We start from the raw sequence: 22795 nt of genomic DNA on the forward strand, positions 1-22795 counted from the left end.
GCACACTTAAAGATGGCTAGGGTGAAGAAGATATAAGGCAGCTTTCCCTGCCCTCTTCCATTTTCTTTTGTCCTACAGTCTGTCCCATGCTTGATGTAGCCTGGAGCACTCAGATTGAGAAACACAGACCCCACCTTATGAAGCCCAGCATATTTTACACTTTCTTGCTCCATAAGTATATATGACTATGTCTTATTTATTCAGTATGCATGATTTAGTCTCAAACAGTGCTCAGCGGGCAGGGCAGCAATCAAGTTCCATCTGCTACATGATGGATGTTGTGATGAGACAACGCATGGGATGAGAAGTTGATACTCTGAAGTGTTTTTTCATGAAACGTGAGTATTCGGGGCAAGGTGACAAAACTACGGTCATGTTTACTCCTGGCAACTGGAAAGGAGCACAATCCCATTCAGGAAGGGATTAAAAAACTTCTGTAACTGCAGAAACCATTCTTTGAAAAGCCAGTTGCCATAGCCTCGGGTAGGAGAGAAGGTAGGAGCACACAAAAGCATTAAAATGGGAGACCATCAGGTGCAATTTCAAATGGGGTGCTTGCTGGGGTATTTAGTTCATTAAAGTTGACATTAAACATTAACGTTATCACCAAGTGAAGAGAATGGTCTTGGCTGCAGATTAGAGAAAGAATAAATATGAGTAATGGAAAATGTTGCAATCCAACAGCCATTGAATAGGATTCATAAATATAAATAAAGTCTAGCTCGTTGTTCAGATCCTCTGCTGACAGAAGTAGTCATAGTTCTATTTTGTAGTTGGCCAGTCCCCACGAACAAATATTTTAAAAATATTTTTTAAAATCCTTCATTAGCAGCAGCTACCATTGTGTTTTTTTCTGTGGGTTTCTCACCCTCCCCCCCCCCCCCCCGGCAGTTACTAGCACAAATGGAGCTGTTGGTACACAAATGCTTCAGCATCATGACTGCTGATGACCCTGGAGGCTGGTGCTATCTGAAGGTAGTTAGTCAAAGTCAACAAGGTACAGTGTTTTAAATCTAAATACTACTTCTGCACTAACACCGTTAATGTAAATATGTATTATCAGTAAGTGACAGATCTTTTAAAAAATGAGGTATGCAATTCTGTGCCTAATTGCCACACACTTTATCATAATTAAACATGTAAATCAGGCTATTATGGCACAAATGACCAGAATTACATTTAAGCTTTTGTAAACTTGGTTCAAAACTAATTATTGCAAGAAGTGCTGGGTCAAGTTCCTTGTTTCTGATTGTCCTTTTGTCTGGGAGTATGTCTACACTACAGATTTTTTTTTTTGGAAAAATGGCAATTTTTCTGAAAAAAGTCACTTATACTGCAATCAGGTTCTTTCTAAAGAAAATCGAAACAGAGGGATTTTTCTGACATTGGCAATCCTCTTTCTATGAGGAAGAAACCTCTATGAGGAAGAAAAAGGCATATGTGGACGGGGAAGAGGGAGTTCTTTCAGAAGAAGAGGAAAGAGGAAAAAGCACAGGTGCCCAGGTGGCCACTCTGTCCATAGTAATCACAGTTTAAATGCAAGATAGCGGCCAATCAGTGTGGACGCTATCTTTTGAAAAAGCAAATAGATTTTTTGATGTGCTTTTTCAGTGTGGATGCTCTCTTTCAGAAGAAGTTTTTCAGGAAGGTCTTTTCTGGAAAAGCTTCTTCTGAAAGAAGCCTTCAGTCTAGACATAGTCTCAGAGAGGGGATGTCTTATATTAGACCAACTTCAGTTGGTGGAGGAGACAAGCTTTCAAGCTCACATAACAGAAGAAGAGATGCATAAGTTTGCAAATTTGTCTTTTTTTTTCACCAATAGAAGCTGGTCCAGTAAAAGAAATTCCCTCACCCCCTTGTCTCTCTAATAGAGCGACATGGTTACAATAAGAAGCAAATCATTTTTGTCTCCCATACAGTTTTAATTATTCCTGTCTCAGCCTGTAACCAATCTCCTCTTGTCCAGACATCTTTGACTGAATGATATTTCATAAATGTGTTAATGGAAGCAAAGTGCTGCTTGGGATTATTCTAAGTTACATCTGTATTTTAAAACAGGCATATAAATGAGGCATGTTAATTTAATATTGTTGCCTGACTGGTAAATATTATGGGGATGGTGCTTTATTAATAAATTGAAAATATGTAAGACTAACTGGTCTGTTTGCCCGTCACTACTGACTTCCATTTGATGGTAAGTTCTGGCAACTGAAATAAACAGAAAAGCTCCAGGAGAAACTGATTTGTCCATCAGTGCAAGCAGAGAGTCATCACCTACATATACCACAGAGAGCTGATGGGAACGCAGGATGGCTGTGGTCAGAAGTGATCCATATTAAACACTGATATCTCCCCTAAGTTTTTTAGCATGGAGACCTATATGAAACAGAGAAAATACTGCTGCAATGAATCAGAGCCTTGGAAAATCCATCCCTCTCAAGCTCAAGAGAAATATTAAAATCTGGCAAGTGAATTTGCTTCAGAACTACCAACATAATTAAACATTTATATGGCTCATCTCAGAAAAAAACTGTGTGTGTATGGGGGGGGGGGGGGGTGTTTCATCAGGCGAATGCTTCTTAACATGGAAAATTAAAAGATGAGTGGTTTAGAAAGAGCAATCTTGAAGCAATCAGGATAATTATACAAAAGAAAATATACATTGAAAATTTGGGAGTTAATGACACAGATCTCTGGCGCGTGTCCTCCCTAGTTCTCAGGAAGATTTTTTATGTTTGTTTTTTGGGTGATTTAGAAATAAAATGGACATGGACAGCACTTGATGCTGAGAGAGATGCTGAAAAGATTTAGCTCCATTTGGGTCTTTAAAAAATGGAGCTGCATATATCATACCCAGCCTTCCCTGCTGAACTTTCAAGCCTGTGGCACACAGAAGATAGTCCAATATGTTACGTTGCTCAACACCCAGGGGCCAGATTTTTACCTGGTGAAAATCAAGGTAGTTCTACTGATCTTAGGTGGATTTATACCTGCTGAAAATTTGGCCCCAGAACTCCATTATGTGAACTAAAAAGAATTGAGATTAGGTATTAATAATATCTAGGGATTAATGGAGCTGTGAAATTCAGATCCAAACCTACATCTGGATCCAAATGTTCCCAAAGTTCAGATGTGTCTGGATCCAGGATCAGACCTGTCTCTAGAAGAGTTGGTGCTTTCCAGAAGGACCCTCAGTGACAATAACCTGGCATAAGACAAATCAACTTCTTTGGAGCAGAAGAGGAGTCACCCATAGATGCCTGCAGCGGCGTAAGGAACCAAGACAGGGACTGCTGTCTTGCAGGAGTGGACAAAAAATGGGGCCTAGCAAGGGCCACTCCCCCACAGCATCTCTTTGGTCCCAGAACTATGCACAAGGGTCCTGGAATAGAAGGGACCAAGGGCCATTGGTCCGGCTCCCTGCCCCTTTTTTTCCCCACACATCTGAGCACTTCAGCAAGGCTGGAAGCTGGAGCCCAACTTGGGCAAGAGTGGTCTGAGAAACCCTGGTTGTTTGGGGGAGCCACAGACCCTCCATCAGCCCAGGAAGGGTGGGCCTGAGAACAGACCCTGGCCCATCTGCTGCCCTTGGGTCTCCCTGTCCAGGGTGTATGGAGGGTCTGGAGCTTTCCAAAGTCACAGTTACCATGGCCCAGCTGCAGCTCGTTGGCTCCTGAGACCCCACCCTGAGACAGCCTGGAAGCCAGAGCTGTGACAGGGTGAGAGGCAGTGGCAGGGAGCCTCCTGTATTGGCTGGGGAGTCCTGGGTTTGCTCTCAGTGCTCCCCCGCCCCCATCCTGGGCAGGAGGGCCCATGCTCCCCAGTCTATCTCTGGCCTCTGGCTTGGCCAGAAGGCTTTGAGAGGAAGAGACAAGACAGGGTGGGGCCCTGGAGGGGGCAAGGCCTCAACCGCCCCCCCCCCCCGACCTTTTAGAATGAATGCATCACCCTTGCACAGGAAAGTTCCTGCCTCTGAGGGCACTAGGACCACACACCACCTCTCCTCTTCTCCCAACATGTGGAACTTGGCAGAAAACTACAGAGAGGCGCCAACTAGGCACGCTAGCTGGTAGGGGCAGTAACCGCCATGCCTGCTGGTCCTTTGGGTAACTTTACACTCCACACCTTCCTCCTTATCCTATTCTCTCCTGCCTGACCTCCTTTCCTTCCGTGTCCCATCTCCCTTCCATTTTCCTCACATTTACCCTCTCCCTTCTCCAGTATGCCCCCTAAAGGGGAAAATAAATCCTGCAACTTCCCATGATGCTTATAGCCCTCATATTGTTCACTTTCCTTAGGGTTCATGCTGCTTCCCACATTGTGGGTCAATTGTCTATACACACAACAGTCTTTTTTGTTCTGTGTTTGTATAGCTGCAGGCAGAGTGGAGTACTAGTTCATAGCTGGGGCTCCAAGGAACAACAGTCATAATAATGGAGCTATGCTGATTAAGACCAGATAAAGATTTGACCTCTGTCTTCACTGCTTAGAGAGAGAGAATCACAAACAGATCTAGTTACGTCCCATGCAGGGAAGTTTTGCACCAAGCATGTTTTCTTACTTCCTATAATTCTGGGACACTTGCCTCATCACAGAATGGTGGGTTACTTACCACTTTATATAAAGGTATATTTAGAAATGGGCTATACAGGGTTAATAAATGCACAATCTAATGGTTTAATAAATCATAACCATGACTTAAAATTATCTATGAACACTTTCTACAGATAGGCCTACAGCCATTTAAAACAGAAACACAGAACCATAGGGTTAGAAGGACCCACAAGGGTCATCAAATCTAACCCCAGGCCCTTGGTAAGATGCAGGATTTGTTGTGTCATACACTGCTCCTGCCTATAATGGACTTATTATATCTACTAATAATTTATTAAGCTTTAATTTGGCTATGGTTGTGTTTGGTTATGCCTATGTGTCTCGCCTTCCAGAAAAGAGACTCCCATAAATGAGAATAAAAGAAGTTCTCATTGATTCCAGGTGTTGGAAATTAATATTGCTTCCTCTGCCCCAAACACCTTTCCAAGCTTTCCTTGAGATTTCTGGTCTAAATATACTTATAAGGTACATTTTTTATGTATTATGGGTCACATAAGTCATTATTATGGGAGACAGTGTCATTTTTTTTAGCTCAGAGTGTCTACTACTAGACATCATAATGGCTCCATCAAAGGTGTTAGCTTGTGAATTATATCAACTGAGCTGTTATAATGACCCAGCAGCACTGAAAAAATATCGAAAACACTGACACAACATAGGCTCTAGCTCAAATATTCCTTTTTTTCAAAATAATCCTCTTCATATTTTATGGGTATAGCAGACAAAATAATTGCTCTTGTGCACAGAGGAAAATCTCTCTTCCCATCCAACTTAAGAGGCAATCTATTTTCTTTGTCCCTCTACTTCTATCCAGAAGCATTGTCAACTTAGTTAACTAGACACCTGATAAAGCTAACAAAAGCCACGTCTATACTTACCCACGGATTGATGCTCCGGAGATCAATGTTCTGGTGTTTGATTTTGCAGGTCTAGTAAGGACCCACTAAATCAAACACTGAGGGTGCCCCATTGGTGCCGGTACTTGTACTTGCAAGGAATAAGGGAAGTCAATGGAAACATTTCTCTCCTCAACCTCCTGTTGTGGAGATGGCGCCAAAGTTCGAATCAATATACGTCAACTCTAGCTAGGCAATTAACATAGCTTGAGTTGAGTAACTTGATTCAAACTTATTCCTGAGTGTAGACTTGGCCAAACTGTGCATCTCTGACACAGAAGTTAGGAATATTTTATAGCATCCCTAGCAATGACTGTTATGAGAGCAAAGGGTGGGTCTAATGCTGATATAAAACAATTCACGAAACAACTTTTTGTAGCTGCTATAGAAAAGAGCTAATGGTCAGATGCAGAAAATACTGAAGTCGTGTGCAGCTGGCATGCAAGGAGTAATATTTTTTTTTTTATCAGTCTGAGTGACTTTATTTTTACTGTTTGATTATATGTTGTAATACTTTGTGACTATAACTGTGCAGTAGATTATAACACAAAGACCAGTTACTCTGTAATTACTCTGCAGGTGGAATATTTTGTGAACCAGTAGAGACTATGGAAGCATCTCCTGGTGTTCCTAATCTTTATTAATTCCCTTGTATTTACTATTAATCTATTTACCTATGTAAGATCTTGTAAAATCCACTCACTGTACTGAGAGGATTTAAAATGAGAAATGATTATAATTGTTACTGCATGTTCAACTGCAGTCATGAGCGATGAATCAACAATGTCCCATGACACCCTAATGTTGGTATTGCTCTTTCACATTCTTTTAGGCCTGGTCTATGCACAAGCTTGCTCAGCTCCCAGTTAACCACTGCTACGCTATCAAGTTACGTTGTCTAACCTACATCACTCAGAACTGTGAAAAACTGTGTTAAACTGTTAAACTGACCCAAGCCCCAGCGTAGATACTGCCAGGTCAATGGAAGAATCCATCTCTTCAAGATGGTGCCTCTCGAAGAGATGGATTTACTACAGTGATAGAAAACCTCCTACAGCTGTGTCACAATGGTTTTCTAGTGTAGCTGCACCCTAAATTGGTGTAATACTGTGTGTGTGGACAATCCATTAGTTTAAAGCAGGCTCAGATTAGGTTTTGTCTAGAAATGCTACAATGACACAGCTGCTGTATGGTACACTATAACAGCGGGTTTCAAACTTTTTTTTCTCATGACACAGTTGAAGAAAATTGTTGGTGCTTGCGACCAAACATAATTAGACTAGAGTGTGGGCTCCAGGTGGGGCTGAGGATAAGAGCTTTGGAAGTAGGAGGGGGCTCTGGTTTTGGCAAGGGGGGGATCAAAGCTGGGGCAGGAGTGGCTTACCCGGGGCAGGTCCCGGTCTGTGCTGCAGCAGGGGTGCTAAGGCAGCTTCCTGCCTCTCCTGGCACTGCAGACCATGCTGCACCCCAGAAACAGCCAGCAGCAGGTTCCCAGCCAATGGAATTGTGGATCTAGTGCACAGAACAGGGGCAGTGCATGGAGTCCTGTGCTCTACCCCTCCCCCAACCGAGGAGCTGAGTCTGCTGCTGACCGTTTCTGAGGCAACGCACAGTCTGCAATGCCAGGACAGGCAAGTAGCACCCCCAACGGTCACCTGATCCCCCTGCAGCAACAAGACCCAGTGCCTGACATTCCACAACCCAGTACTAGGTCATGACCCCTCCTTTGAAAACCACTGCGCTACAGAGATGGAAGCGGTTCTTCCATTGCAGCAGTAAATTCAAGAGGCAGTAAATTCAGATTGACAGAAGATATTTGCAACGGGGCTTAGGTTAGTTTAACCACATCACAAACAAAATTTTTCACAGCCCCACTTCACCTGACTTTATAGAACAGACCAGCCCTTATATTGGCTAAACTTAACCCTGATGTATACTTAAAATTTAGGTCAACATAGCGAGGGCACTCCAGGGTGTGACAACTTTACAGCTGTGCGCTAGGCAGTGACCTAATCCTGGTGTAATCACAGCTAGATTGATGGCTAAATGCTTTGACCTGGCTACCCCCACTTGATGTGCTGGAGTTCTTACCATGATGGAAAACCCCCTTCTGACACTGTGGTCTGGGTCTACAGTACAAGGCCATGGTGGCAACAGCTATGACACCAACAAACAAAAGGAAGTTTTTCTTCACTGAGTGCAGTCAACCTGTGGAACTCCTTGCCAGAGGATGTGGTGAAGGCTAGGACTTTAACAGGGTTAAAAAAAGAGCTAGATAGATTTGTGGAGGTTAGGTCCACCAATGGCTATTAGCCAGGATGGGTAGGCATGGTGTCCCTAGCCTCTGTTTGTCTGGAAATGGGTGACAGAGAAGGGATCACGTGAGGATTACCTGTTGTGTTCCCTCCCTCTGGGGCATATGGTATTGGCCACTGTCGGCACACAGACTCCTGGGCTAGATGGAACATTGGTTTGTCCCAGTATGGCTGTTCTTATGTTTTTATGTATGTATCTTAACAAGGGCCAACCTATAATAGAGTCTACACCTAAAGGGTATGTCTATACTGGAGCTGGAAAATATACATTGCAGCTCAAGAGGACATATCCATGTCAATCGAAGCAAGGCGCTAAAAACAGAAGTGTAGTGTTGGTGAGTGACACGAGGAGATAGTTGTTTCAAGAACGATCCAATCCAAGATGTTAGGTTAGCTCTAAGGCAACATTTCGCATTTTGGCATGCTAGTTTGATGACAGCTAGTGCAGGTATGTCTCCTTGTACTGGAAATTCCACCTTCTACCTCCCATAGAGACGTATACAAAATGCACTGATTTAACTGAATTGATGCAGAATCAAATATGTGATCAATACATTCTGAACTTTCTCACATCCTTATGAATGGAAAATGCCAGTATGGGCCCTCACTTTGAGCAAACAAATGGGGGCTCCTGACTTCTACCTCGAAATTGTACAAAACATTCTGTGACAAGGTAAAACCCCTTGATGAAATCAAGCAGTTCTGATGGTTTTACTTTGACTTTGTGAGTGCAGACCCCAAAACTTAGGGAAAGACCCAAATCTTTGTGTGTGTTCTAGCCACAAAGCCCTTTTACACTGTTCTAGTGAAGAGGGACTGTGGAGTAGGGGGATACATGTACAACACATTAAAAAAAGACTGACATATACTTACATGGTAGGAAGCCCTTTCTTCCCTGTCCATTGGACGTGTCACATACATTCTGCCAGACACAGGATCAATGCTGAAGACTTCCATAGGTGGCTGGTCAGCTCCTACTCCAGTGATGCTGTATCTGATATGGATCTCACTGTCCTTATCAGAACGAATCTGTATATATAATTAAAGATAACAATCAGTAAGCTATGGACAATGGGTTGGTGACACCGATATTCAAATATTTGAACACGTTATATAGTTAGAATGACATTAAGGCTCTATCTTGCAAGCCTTCTATAAGAAATGCTGTTAACTCTGATAGTTGATTTGCATACCAAATACTCGTTTTATTTTCACTTTTGTTTACAATGATCCTTTGGAACCTAGAAAGCAGAAACTTCTGACACTGATTCTCAGAAGTATATCCATTTGCATACACAATTTATGCAACTGCACGCGCATCCACAGGGATTAAATTATGCATGCAAATATTTAGAGCTGGAATTTTTAATAGACTCTAAGGGTATGTCTACACTGCAAAGTTAATTCAAAATAACAGACCTTATTTCTAATTAACTTCAATAGCGTCTATGCGTGCAAACCGCTATTTCGAATTTAATTCAAAATAGCGGAGCGCTTAATTTGAATTTGGTAAACCTCATTCTACGAGGAGTAACGCCAAATTCAAAATAGCTATTTCGAATTAAGTGCTGTGTAGACACTTAATTCGAAATAGGTGGCCTCCAGCCCTTCCCAGGGAGCCCTGGTGGCCACTCGGGAAACTTACTCTCCTCTCCCTCAGCCCTGGAGCCATTAAAAGGGTAGACTCTGGCCACAGTGCCTGTGCCAGCCCCAAGCCTGCCAGCCCAGAGCCAACAGTGGCCACCGGGGCCCCTGACCCAGTGGCCCCAAAACATGAGCCAGCAAGCCATTGGCAGCCAGCCCTCCACTGCTCCCCAGGAGCAGTCTGCCAGCTCCCAGGAGCCTGACGGGCTGGAGAAGGCAGGAGCCTTCTTGGTTTAGGGCGGAGATCATGGACCTTATTCAGGGTTGGGGGGGATGCCCCCAATGTCCATGATCTCCGCGCTAGACAGAGGAACACGGCCGTCTATGGCAGCCTGGCCACCAAAGGCCACATGTGACCCCAGGAGCAGGTTTGCATGAAAATCAAGTTGGTCCGGTGAGACCCCCCAACCCTGGGCCCTGAGCTTCCCCTCTCCCTTCTTCCCCTTGCTTCCCCGTTACAGCTCTCTCCCCCCCAGGTTTCCCCCTCCTCTCTCCCACCCTCTCTGTTCCCCTCTCCCACCTCCTTTTCTCAGTCTCCCCAGAAGTTCATCCCCCCATCCTAGTTTTGTTCAATAAACCCAGTTTCTATTTCTGAACATACGTGTCTTTTATTTGACATCAGGAAGGGGGGCTAGGGAGGGGTAAGTGGAAGGACGTGAGGGAGGAATGGGGCACGAGCCCCCGGTGGGGAGGACTGGGGTGGCTCTGAGGGTTCCTCGGAGTGGATGCTCTCCTGCAGAGCCTCCTGGATTCTGACAGTCCCCCAATAGACCCCCCCTGTATGGCAGCCTGCATCAAGTGCAGCCAGGCTCATGGCAATGACCCCATGAGATGCACCGGAGTGCCCAGGGGCAGCTCTGGCTCCACATGGCCGAGTGCTGTGGTGTCCCGAGTGCAGGCACTCAGGGCACTCCAAGACAGGACTGCTTTGCTGTCCCTCATCGAGGTAGACAAGCGAGCGGGGAACCCTGAGAACTGTCTGTCCGGGGTGGGGGTCGGGTCCCTTTAAGCATGGACCTCAGTTAGCCTCAGGCAGCAGCCCCACACACTCAGTCCTAACCTGATGCCCTGCCGGCACTGGTTCCGGCCAGCCTTAACTTCGGTTCAGGGTCCAGTCAGTGTGGATGTGCTATTTTGAAATAGCAAAATGCTATTTTGAAATAGTTTATGTGTGTAGATGCACTATTTGAAATTAGCTTAATTCGAATTAACTATTTCCAATTAAGTTAATTCGAAATAGCGCTATAGTGTGGACATACCCCCAAGGGAGTTGGGCACCTAATTCCCCTAGACTCTTTTTGGAAATCTTAATCCAGAATTGTAACAGGCTGACTGAGCATGTTGACCCTACGTTTTCAAAAGCAACTAGTGATTATAACAACTGTAATTTGAGGGCATCTAAGTAGAGACACCTCAAAGGAGGCCTGACTTTCACAAAGTGTCAAATGTTTGCCCTCTAAACCTCAAGCCCCTTTTAGGTGTCTAGAGATGGGTATCTGTAAATCACTAGTCACCCACTAATCACTTTTGATGATTTTCTGCAAACACCAGGATTGTATTTTGAACCATTCTTTGTATGTAAACATACACATTTCATTCCAATACAAGTTTATTGGCTTGTTAATGCAGGGTTACCAATGTCTGATGGACTGCTAGCATTATATTTGAACCTGTTCTTAGCGAAAGAGCATTATAGTATTGCTTTTGAAACCCATTCCCCCTGCCTTCTTCCCACCTTAAAAAATGTACGAATCAAATATGGCATGAACTTTGGAAACAGATAAACAGAAATAAAAAAGGCAGGCTAAGATGTTACCCTAGCAACCTTGATTGTATGGCTTTAAATTGGAAAGTACTATCTAGATCAGCCATTTAAAGAGGATCTTGTAATGTCAGGGCCATTTTTGCAGGAAAATGCAAAGTACAAGGTACATATAAACAAATTACCACCTCCACACTGTCACAAACTGTTCTACAAGTGTCAATGCGAAAAGCAGGTATTTTCTTCTTGCCAGGTTTATGAATGCAATAAATTAGTGTGAAGATCATACAGATCCATCTTATAGCTGAGCGTGCATGGCAGTGCATTTTCTGAAAAAATCTGCACACTGTGTGTAATACTATGGTGTAGGTAGGAGGCACAAATAACTGAATTGAAAGAAGTTCCATTATAGGTGAGCAAAGGTGGATTCTGCAGGAGAGATGAACTGTTGTTTATCAGCTGGAGGAAATTGGTAGGGGGTAGTTGCTATTCTGAAACACTCTATATGAGAGCAACGAGTATTTTGTTCCTCTCCTCACTTGGGAGGCTGACATGATGCTGAATGTGATATCACAGAATAATGACAGAGCATTGACAACCATCTCTGAGAATCCTCTTTGATGCCTTTGTCCAGATGATTGAGTTTGTACACTGTTCTCTGTGCACTGCCTCCATTTAATAGTCTGTTACCTCTAGCACTTAATAATGTCAGTTATTACCAGAAACTACTATAATTGATTCTTACTGGACCTACACTTCTGGAGCTGAAGGTCAGTGCATACAGAAAGCCTCATCTGTCACTCCTATAGAAGATTCACTGCTCGTTCTGGCTATTAGTACTAAGAAAAGCTGATTGGACTTAAACTTGTATTATAGCTTAGAACAGGTGCAGGTTGAATCTCTCTAGTCCAGCACTCTCTGGTCTGGCAACATCCGTGGTCTGGCATGATTTTAATTAGTCAGATGTCCACTTATTATGGGTGTGGCCAAGTTTCTCACTGTCCCATAAAGATCCATCTGCAAGTACCAAGCTGAACAACTATGTAAGTTAACCTCCGGAACTGAACTCATGTCTGTATGTATATTGATCTTTTAACCAATACTTACTCTTTTCTTTTTTAATACATTTTAGTTTAGTTAATAAGAATTTAATATGCATGTATGTGAGGAAATATCTAAGTTATACATCAACCTTGGTATGCGGCTGATCCTTTGGAATCAGAAGAATTTTTGTATATGACAAAATAAGATTTTCAGTAATTGTGATTGTCAGAGCCGTTCCCCACTCTGGCACTCCGATAGGGGCCCGCAAGAGACCTTAAATACCTTGCCTCTATAGGCTCTGCTTACAAAAACTCCCCTGTCAGAGATTCATTGATTTTTTTGGGGGGTAGCTGCCACCACCAAGTTAAATAAAAGAAAAACCCCCATTCTTCTTGAACCCAGAAAGAAAGCACCTAGACTTCTTCCAGAGGGGTACCCCCAAACTCCTTTTCCACAAGAGAGCTTGAAAACAAAGGCTGTGTCTAAACTACATCCCTCTTTCAACAGAGGGATTAAATTAGACACTTCAAAATTGCAAATGAAGCAGGGATTTAAATATCCTGCGCTTCATGTGCATAATCACGTCATGGCACTCTTTCGAACAAGTGCCATTTCAAAAGTAAAACCACAGTCCAGATGTGGTTCTGTTGAAAACAGCAGACTTTTTTGAAAGATCCTGTACTCCTCAGTTTTCGACAGAACCGTGTCTAGACTGTGGTTTTACTTTTAAAATGGTGCTTGTTCGAAACAGTGCCATGATGCAATTATGCAAATGAAGCACAGGATATTTAAATCCCCGCTTCATTTGCAATTTCGAAGTGTCTAATTTACATCCCTCTGTCGAAAGAGGGATGTAGTCTCGACACAGACAAAGAGAAAACAAATGCAGTCTCTGGTAGCTGACCTCTTAGTCTGAGGCATGCAGACACACACACACAGAGACCTGTTTCTTTCCAGGACACAAGACTCAAATCATCACCTTAAAAAGGGAGATTTTATTACCAAAACAAAAAGATCTACTTGATAAAGCATATTTAGTTGATAGGTGTTACAGAGCAACTGAGTGAAAGAAATTAAAACACAGAGGATAACTCTTAGATAGTGAATGAAGGAGAGAAGCCACAGGTTCACACAGAGAAATTTAACCAAACAACCAAAACAAAGAAAAATATCCTGATTGCAACTAAATATACTTTTTCGTCTACTCATGATCTGGGCTGATCCGTACGTACTTCAAGGCCCAATAATATTTCTTATAGCCATGGTAATTCTGATTACTCATCTGCTCCCTCCAGCCCTTAACTTAGAATCCACAAAGGAACAGCAGACCAGATATCTATATCCAATTCAAATTTCAGCACTATATCCCCATTGGTTCTTCTGGCCCCCTGCCAACACCCTTGCTAGCTACCTGAGTTTAACCCCATAGTCACCAGGTGCTGGCCAGCACTCCTCCTATCCATCACAGTGATCATATTTGATTTGGGTACCTGGGTGGAGTCCTGAGCTGGGTACATCAAGGGAGATGTGTAGTGTAGAAGCTGTTTATGCTGGTTTGGTAAATCTAAAAGTAGGTGACAAATCTGAGGAACTGTCCCAGACTGAAGTGTCATTAGAGGAAGTTTTGGAACAAATTCATAAACTAAACAGTAACAAGTCACCAGGACCAGGTGAAGCAAAATGCAGGACAATGTAGCACTTTAAAGACTAATAAGATGGTTTATTAGATGATGAGCTTTCGTGGGCCAGACCCACTTCCTCAGATCAAATAGTGGAAGAAAATAGTCACAACCATATATACCAAAGGATACAATTAAAAAAAATGAACACATATGAAAAGGACAAATCACATTTCAGAACAGGAGGAGGATGCGGGGGGGGGGGGGGGAGGGAAGGAAGGAAGGTAAGTGTCTGTGAATTGATGATATTAGAGGTGGGGAGAGTGGGATGTCTGTGAGCTAATGGTATTAGAGGTGATAATTGGGGAAGCTATCTTGGTAATGGGTAAGATAGTTTGAGTGTTTGTTCATTCCTTCCCGGAGAGTGTCAAATTTTAACATGAATGACAGTTCAGAGGATTCCCTTTCAAGTGCAGATGTAAAAGGTCTTTGTAGCAGAATGCAGGTGGTTAAGTCATTGAGAGAGTGTCCTTTCTGGTTAAAATGGCAAGAAACTGTTTTTTCTTTGTGCTCTTGTCTGATATCTGTTTTGTGGGCATTAATCCTTTGGCGAAGTGTCTGAGATGTTTGTCCAATGTACATAGCAGACGGACACTTTCGGCACATGATAACATACATTATATTTCTGGATGCGCAGGAATATGTGTTCTTGATCTTATAACTCACTTGGTTAGGTCCAATAATGGTATCAGCAGAATGAATATGTGGACAAAGCTGGCAACGGGGTTTGTTGCAAGGAAAGGTACCAGGGTTGGTACTAGTGTGGTATGTCCTGTGGTTGTTGGTAAGAATCATCTTGAGGTTAGGTGGTTGTCTATAGGAGACTATGGGTCTGTCTCCCAGAGCCTCTTTGAGTATGGTATCCTGTTCCAGTATAGGCTGTAGTTTATTGATAATGTGTTGGACAGGTTTAAGTTGGGGGTTGTAGGTGATGACAAGTGGTGTTCTATTGTTGGTTTTCCTGGGTCTGTCTTGAAGTAGATGGTTTCTATGTATTCGTCTGGCTCTTTCAATTTGCTTTTTTATTTCTCCGGGTGGGTAGTTGAGGTTTATAAATGCTTGGTAGAGATCCTGAAGCTTCTGGTCTCTGTCAGTGGGATTAGAGCAGATGCGGTTGTATCGAAGGGCTTGGCTATAGACGATGGATCGTGTGGTGTGTTCAGGACAAGGTGGCATTCACCCACTGTGCTTTGTAACCTACCCTTTAAATCATCTTCCCTACCAAATGCCTAGAGGGTAGCTAATGTGACACACAGTTTTTAAAAAGGACTCTAGAGGTGATCCTAGCAATTACAGGCTGGTAAGTCTAACTTCACTACCAGACAAATTGGTTAAATATTGGAATATTCACTGACTTTGGGGGTTTGCCCCCATTCTGTTTGCAGTTCACCCTAATTGAGTGACCTCAGCTGGCTCCTACAGGGACCACAGTTTCAGGAACATTTTCAACATGACCTCAGCATGCCCATTAACTTTGTGCCCACAATGTTGTGAGCACAGTTTTTTGTCTACACAAAGGGTATTTGTAGGAGCTCACCAGGTTGATAGACATCTAATCAATCTGCATTAGCAAACTTGTGGATGCAGAATTTAAAGCATGCTCTTAGAAATGTAGCTCTCCGTATCAACTCCCTGAAGTAATGTTGGTAAATGTAACTTGCAGAACTATGGGGTTTGCGGCTACAACCCCTTTGTGTGGGAAATAACATATGGGCATATTTTAGAAAGTAAGCATTTGACCTGACTGCTAGATAGGTGCCAACCGTTCAATACACACAAAATAGCTCAAATCAGGGAGTTCCACATCTAACTAAAAATTGATTGCAATGAAAATGGATGTTCATATCTAGTCTTATCAACAGAATCAGGATGAGTACCAGTCTGAGAGTCTTTTGAGGGAAATGTTTAACCTTTTACTTTGAGCAAACCTTTGGCTACCAAGGATGGAAAGAGCAAGAGGAATGGTTTAGCAAAGTTTCTGATAGACACAGTGAAACAACCCCTTCCTCCCTGGAATTAAAATGGAACCTGAATCAAGGAAGGCCAGAATCTGAGTGTATATATATATATATGCGCTTCTTTCCATAAATTGATTTCATTATCACTAATGAAGGTTAAACTTTCTGTAAGTAAATCACTGTAGCCATAGGAAATGAAATATACCACAGGATATATATGAATTATCTAGCTGCACTAAGAACATCTATGAGATAATTGTACCGCATTAATAACTCAATTTTTTTTTTTTTTTGTGAATCACAACACATTCTGATGGTCTACCACTTTCCTGAACTTACTTTTCAGTAAAAAAAAAATTAAACTTGTTTTTCCAGAGAAATTATGTAAGGTGAAGAGGTGTATGTCACAAAGTCACAAAGACTGATGACAATGTGGTATGTCTTACCACTACTGAGGTACTCTTTGTACAAAAACACATTAATTTTGTTTCAGAACATATAATTTTAACATTTAATTAGCTTTTTTAAAAATAATATTTAAAAAAGGAGAATACTTCCCACCTGTAATATTCTGACCATTCCTGGTGTATAATTTAGTAAATCTTTTTTATCTATTAAGACTTTTATGTGAATAAAATATAACCTTTGTTTATTTGTCAAAATAGTTACTGAACCAGTTTACTATATTTGAAGAACAGTCGCTTTTTTGGGAAATTTCTTTGATTAGAACACAGAAGCTTTACATCTTATTTATGTCTGGTAAATGAGAAAAACACAGCACATGCTCATAACAACACTGTGAGTGAAGACTATATACATGCATCTCATTCACTTATCTTACATTAATTAATATTTTTTAATTTACAGAACAGATGGTGAAAGGTTAATTTTCCTTAAATTCATTAATATATTTTAAAACATTATTACTGTAGCATCCTAAGGCTTCCATGATCCTCACTGTATCAGTATGTATGAAGACATGGTTAAAGTGATATGTGCATTAACTTAACTTATGATGTTGGTGGTGATTGTTGTAATGGATTCATTCTTCAAAAAGGTTTTCATGTTCCAGAAACACATGGGAAGGAATTTAGCCTTTGGGATTGTTAACCATATCAAGAAATGCACTATCAAATGGGAGACCTCAAGTTCAGAATCAGGACAGAGGTTGCAATTCTGTATAACTAAGTTCTGACATGACTCTCCTGATATTATACTGAGTGCCTTAGAAACACTAAGGGAGGTTTCCTCACACCATTCTAGTGAGATAGAGAAACATTATCTACATTTTACAGATGGAGAATTGAGGCACAGAGAGACTGAATGACATGATCCAGACCATAAAGGAAACCTGTGGCAGAGTTAAGAACTGAGTCCTAATCAGAACTCCCTATCAACTTAATGAGGTGTGGCATTCAGTACTTGAGCCAAACAAAATGAAGTCCAATACTTTAAATCAATTCCCAATTCACAGCTGGAAAGAGTTTTGTCTGATTTGGATCTCGCATTACACTATAGTAAATACATAATAACTGGAGATCAGTGAAATGACACAGATCTAACATCAGTGTAAGTAAAAATAGAAACAGGCCTTTCTCTTTTAAGGATTCTCTGATAGAATGGCCAAAATAGATGGAAACGTAGGTTATAAACCTTGATATAAAACTCATATAGTTCTGTCATCAGATTTTTTCTTATCATTTCTAGCATTGCTGATTTTTAATGGACTTTCCCCTTCACATGCTTACTATTCTTTTCTGATACAGAACTTCATGTCACATTTTTAGACAAAATCTTAAGGGACATACACATCCACCAAGATTTAACATCCAGCTGTATTGCTCCAAGTTTTCCTGCCAGCCCAATTTAAGGGTTTGTTCAAGGTAACAGATTTTATACCTCTGTTTTGTTTCTACTGATCATATCCTTCTTGTAGTCTTAGGCCTCATCTCTACTTACCGGGAGATCGATGCTGTGGAGATCGATCTCCCGGGGGTCAAATTGACCATTGATCTTACTCTCATTGACTCTGGTACTCCACCGGTCACATGGAGTATAGGATGTCAATGGGAGAGTTTCTCCCATCATCCCACCACAGGGGGGACACAATGGAAATTCGAACTAAGAAAGGTAGACTCCAGCTATGCTATTCTTGTAGCTGGATTTGGGTACCATAGTTCAAGCTTGGCCCCAGTGTAGACCTTGCCTTAGTATTCCTGATTCTTGCGCTGGGTCTTGCAGTTACTTACCTTCTCGCCCTACAGGACAAAGGATAACTATCCTCTGGAGTTGACAGCAATGCTGCTCTATGACTGGAAATAAGAACAAATGGGCTGTTGAGAATTGTCTAGTTGGCATGTCAGAGGATGCTAGATAGCTGGTGAATTACGATTTATGTATAACCCAATATACCATGTAATAACACACAACAACCGTATTTCACTCAGCAATGCTGCTGTGAAATATGCTGTATCATGATATAATAGGAAGTTAAATTGAACTTATTTTGTCATGGTGTAGTATTTGCTAATTGATACAAAACAAGTTATTTTACAGGTCACAGGGAAGATGTACCCAGTTGGGGATGTATCTAGGCCAGTGTTTCTCAAAGTGGTCCACAAAATCACTTTGAGAAAACTATTAACTGGATGCACCAGTCTGTCTATTTACCAGTGCTGTGGTCACGGAACCTCACAGCTTTTATTAGCTCGGTTTCACCATTTGCAGCCAAGGGGAGCTGTGGGAAGTGGTGTGGGCCGGGCTGCCACTTTCTGTGGCTCCCCTTGGCTGCAAATGGTGAAACGGAGCCAATAGGAGCCGCGAGTCTCTGTGGCTGTGGTGCCAGTATATAAACCAGTGCAGCCAGTGAATAGGTTTCTCAAAGTGTCTTTGCAGACCACATTGAGAAACACTCACCTAGGCACAGCAAAATGAGGAATTTATCCTCCATTTTACTTTTTACCAACAAACTGAAAAATAAGATAGTAGCCTGATCTGCTCTGATGTGATTCTGAATATGTCCTCCAAAACTGCCCATCCCACAAAGCCTCATATGAAATTTTGAACAGTAACATTAGAATTTGCATGACTTCTGTATACTTGAACCTGATTTTTTTGTTTTACACAAAACACCATAATTACTAATGGCCATGTAGAACAGTGTCAATGCTAAGCAAAAAATATTTTTATTATTATGTTTTTAACTATTTTGCCCATTACAAGGACCAAATGTATAGTAATTGTAGGGTATATTCTATCAAAACGTTATATGGAAGCCAAGAAATGCAAACACATTCAAATCCTTTAAGTCAGCACACTGTAGAGTCAATTCAAGCAGTCTAAGTTTGGCTCATTAATTTTAGTGGAAATATTTTAATTCAACTACATCTTATTGCTCAGTGAGATTCCTACATAGAGTTTTTTTTAAAAACTGAATTTGCAGTAAGTTTAAGAATCGTACATGTACATGTTTTCAGTTCTAATTTCACAATCTCTTTATAAATTAGTAAAAAGGCAGATTTCTAAGACTGCATCTCCAATCATATTACCGCCCATTTACTTTGAAACATATTTGTTTTCAGTAAGCATGATCAAAAGTCCAACTGACAGCTAATAATTAAGTAAGAGAAGTATGGAGACCCATGGAGTTCAGGGAATACTCATTAACTTCTCTCCTCTGTTATTATAGCTTCTGGTGACCTCAAGCTGGTTGGTTGGTAGACAGAAAGAAAGAAAGAAAGAAAGAAAGAAAGAAAGAAAGAAAGAAAGAAAGAAAGAAAGAAAGAAAGAAAGAAAGAAAGAAAGAAAGAAAGAAAGAAAGAAAGAAAGAAAGCAAACTACAATTGTCTTCTGATTAATTTGTCTTTGCTGGAACTTGAAAAAAGGATCCTGAGACCTGAAAGAAAAAGTGCTTCCACACTTGAGCTAAAGGTAAATTCCCATTAACTAGGTAAGCTGAGTTAGTGCACAGGTCTCCAGCCACTAGAATACAAATCTATTGTCATATGTAGTATCTACAAATAAGCCGACCGGGAGAGGACCTTTTCCCCCTTTAAGAGGGCTGACAAACAGAGAAAGGTTGGAAATACCAAATGGGGTTGAGTTTTTGATTTCTTCCGTCTCTCTCTGCACTAATACCACCATTCCTAAGGAAGAGCTTAAAAGACTTTAAAAATACACACAAACCTAACTGGGGAGGTCTTGCCCATTAGCCTGGTGTTCCCTTAGTCCTAGTGGCCTGATGGCAGGTTGAATCCTCTGGAAAATCTTTTCAGTAAGATTTGTAATTGATTTAACTTAATGCCAACAGTGAACAAAAATAGCATCCCATAGTCCTTTAGAGTTCAAGAACGTCTTTATTCTGTATTAAAGCCTCTGCTTTTACATCTGAATCATAGGATCTGTGTGGGTGAAACGAGATGCTGCAAAACATTAAAATGCAAGGGAATAAACCTCATGGTTGCTACCATATTTTTATGCAGCTTTCTAGCAACAATGGGTACTCTCTGAAAGCCCCAGTAACATCACCACAAAGCTGCTTTGCCTCCAAGCTGATGCTTACCAGAAGTCTGTTTCCTGCTCATTGACCCTCTGAGTCCGGCAGCAAAAGAAATCTCGTAAATTATGGCATTGCATTGGAGCCTCCAAAGTTCTGGTTCTTTTACTTCTGCCAGTCTCTCCCCAACAAACCAGTTTCCATTCATAAACAAGAGCCTGTATGGATGTGATTCCACTGATTCCCCTTCATTCCCCCAGTTATGTTTTTAATTAGAATTTTCCCTCCAGGTTTTTCTGGTTTGTTTATTTAGGTTTTGTCTTTCTTCCCTGTGTACAATGGAGGGGAAGATGTAACAACAAGCAAAAGTGAAAAGCAGAATCCAAACCATACTTGATAACGAGACCTTTATGAGTTTCAGAAAATCTCCTTTGCCAATACAATCATATGAGCTATTACAAGTCCCCAAGACTTTGCAGAGTGTCAATATTAATTGCACTGGCCATCAGCTGTATTTTAGATTTGCTGTAATATCACTTGCACCTACAGAGCACTTGCATCATAGCATGAGTTGATTGCCTGGATGAGGCAATCATAGCATGAGTTGATTGCCGGTGCCAGAGTTTTGATGCCACAGTCATCAGGTCTCTTCTTCTTTACTGGTGAAGATTCAATCTACTTTAATTTGTTGCCTGGTCTTCATGATTAGCTAATTAAGCAACCTTCATTACTTGTTATTATGAAGGTCAAAAAGCTAATGCATCTGTAACAAGAAGTGGCCAAAGCTAATGGGTCTTCCACATGTAATGCTAATAAGCAATATGTACAGTTCTCCAGTTCTTTTGCAATGGTTTTAGGTTTCATATTGGAAAATGGCATTACATTCTGGAAATAGTGAAAAATATAGTGTGTGTGTGTGTGGGTGTGTGTGTGTGTGTGTGTGTGTGAGAGAGAGAGAGAGAGAGAGAGAGAGACAGTGCACAAGTGGATAGAAACGGAATATTATTTAAAGATCTAGAATATATAGCACTATGTTACCCATTTTTTTAAACACAGCAAGAAATCAGATGCCTCCACCTGCAGAACCCACATTGTCTAAGCTCTCATCATGAAAGTTGGTAGGGCACAAAGTGGTTTGGATGTAATTAAGAGCACGTCCAATGGAGCAACAGCCTCTTCCAAGAGCAGAGAATTTGGCCGAGATGATTTCTTAAACTACTGGGGATATTTCATTTGGTCTGATCTCAAATCATGCAAGATACCAGGGCTCCTTAATAAATGATGGGGGAGGAGGCTGATTCTGACAGACAGGGCTCCATCCATTTATGAAGACCTGTCTTGCATGGTGGAAGTTTGAACCAAATCAAATTGCTCTGGTAGCTAAGGAAAGAGTTATAATAATTTGTCATGATTGGAAAGTCACTATTCTACATGCTACAGGAGGACATTTTCCGTTATCTACTTATAAAGGGATACATCCTGACATACTTATTCATAATTTAGTCCTACAACCCTTCCTCAAGCAGCTAGCCAGTGACACCTATGTACAAGTGAAGACTAAACAAAAACCAAGTAAGAATACTGGGATGTAGCTCAAAAATCTTTTCTAAATGAGTCCTTGCTGTGGGTCCATCCAGGAGCCTTCCATTAGCTTTCATCACCAGAGCCGGATTAAGACATGCTGAGGCCCTAAGCCAGGGGTGTCCAAACTTTTTTCAAAGAGGGCCAGATTTGATGAAGTGAACATGTGTGAGGGCCGACCATTTTGCCTGACATTCTTTGAACCATTAAAATTAAATGCAAATTAACTATTTTATGCAAAGTTTATTGCAAATGGCATACTTTTCATTTTGTCACATGGATGACAAATCTAAACAGGTGTTAAATCACTCTGCCTTTCATATCTGAAGGCCAGGTGAAAAAAAATCCAGGAAGCTGAAATATATGTCAGGAACATTGTAAAGTACATTACATATTATTGGTAATAAAGGTTGTCTGTCAACTTTTAAGTTCAAAAAATATGAACAGGAACATAACACCAAGTATACATGTTGTGTCCAAATATATTTATAACTGATTTAGACCAACTGACATTAACTGAGATTTTACAATGTATTCATCTCAATACATATGGATTCGTTGGGGGCCATAAAAGATAGATATTGCCAAATTACCCGGGGGGCCGTATTAAACCGGAAACGGGCCGCAATTGGCCCACGGGCCGGACTTTGGACATGCCTGCCCTAAGCTATGTCACGTTTAAGAATCCCCATAGTATTACCAAAAAATGTGCACTATTCTAACAGAAAGGACAATGAAAATAGAGATAATATATTTGCATATATACCAGTATATAGGTGAGGATGCAATTAAAAAATAGTAATTTTT

General features: G+C 41.3%; 1 protein-coding gene and 1 long non-coding RNA gene across 2 annotated transcripts in view; one reads left to right on the top strand and one right to left on the bottom strand.

Annotated features, from left to right (window-relative positions):
* Positions 1-22795, bottom strand: part of CDH4 (cadherin 4) — an 821769-nt gene that overhangs the window by 167684 nt on the left and 631290 nt on the right. Inside the window, exon 5 of the mRNA XM_075901106.2 lies at positions 8699-8854. Within this exon, the coding sequence (XP_075757221.2) occupies positions 8699-8854 (156 nt within the window). The remainder of the gene's footprint in view (positions 1-8698; positions 8855-22795) is intronic.
* The window catches only part of LOC142818838 (uncharacterized), a 49901-nt gene continuing 46687 nt past the window's right edge, over positions 19582-22795 (top strand). Inside the window, exon 1 of the long non-coding RNA XR_012896494.2 lies at positions 19582-19842. This is a non-coding gene — a long non-coding RNA (uncharacterized LOC142818838). The remainder of the gene's footprint in view (positions 19843-22795) is intronic.

The sequence above is a fragment of the Pelodiscus sinensis genome, chromosome 17, assembly GCF_052426305.1.
Source record: "Pelodiscus sinensis isolate ZL-2025 chromosome 17, ASM5242630v1, whole genome shotgun sequence".
In the NCBI taxonomy this organism is placed as follows: domain Eukaryota; kingdom Metazoa; phylum Chordata; order Testudines; family Trionychidae; genus Pelodiscus; species Pelodiscus sinensis.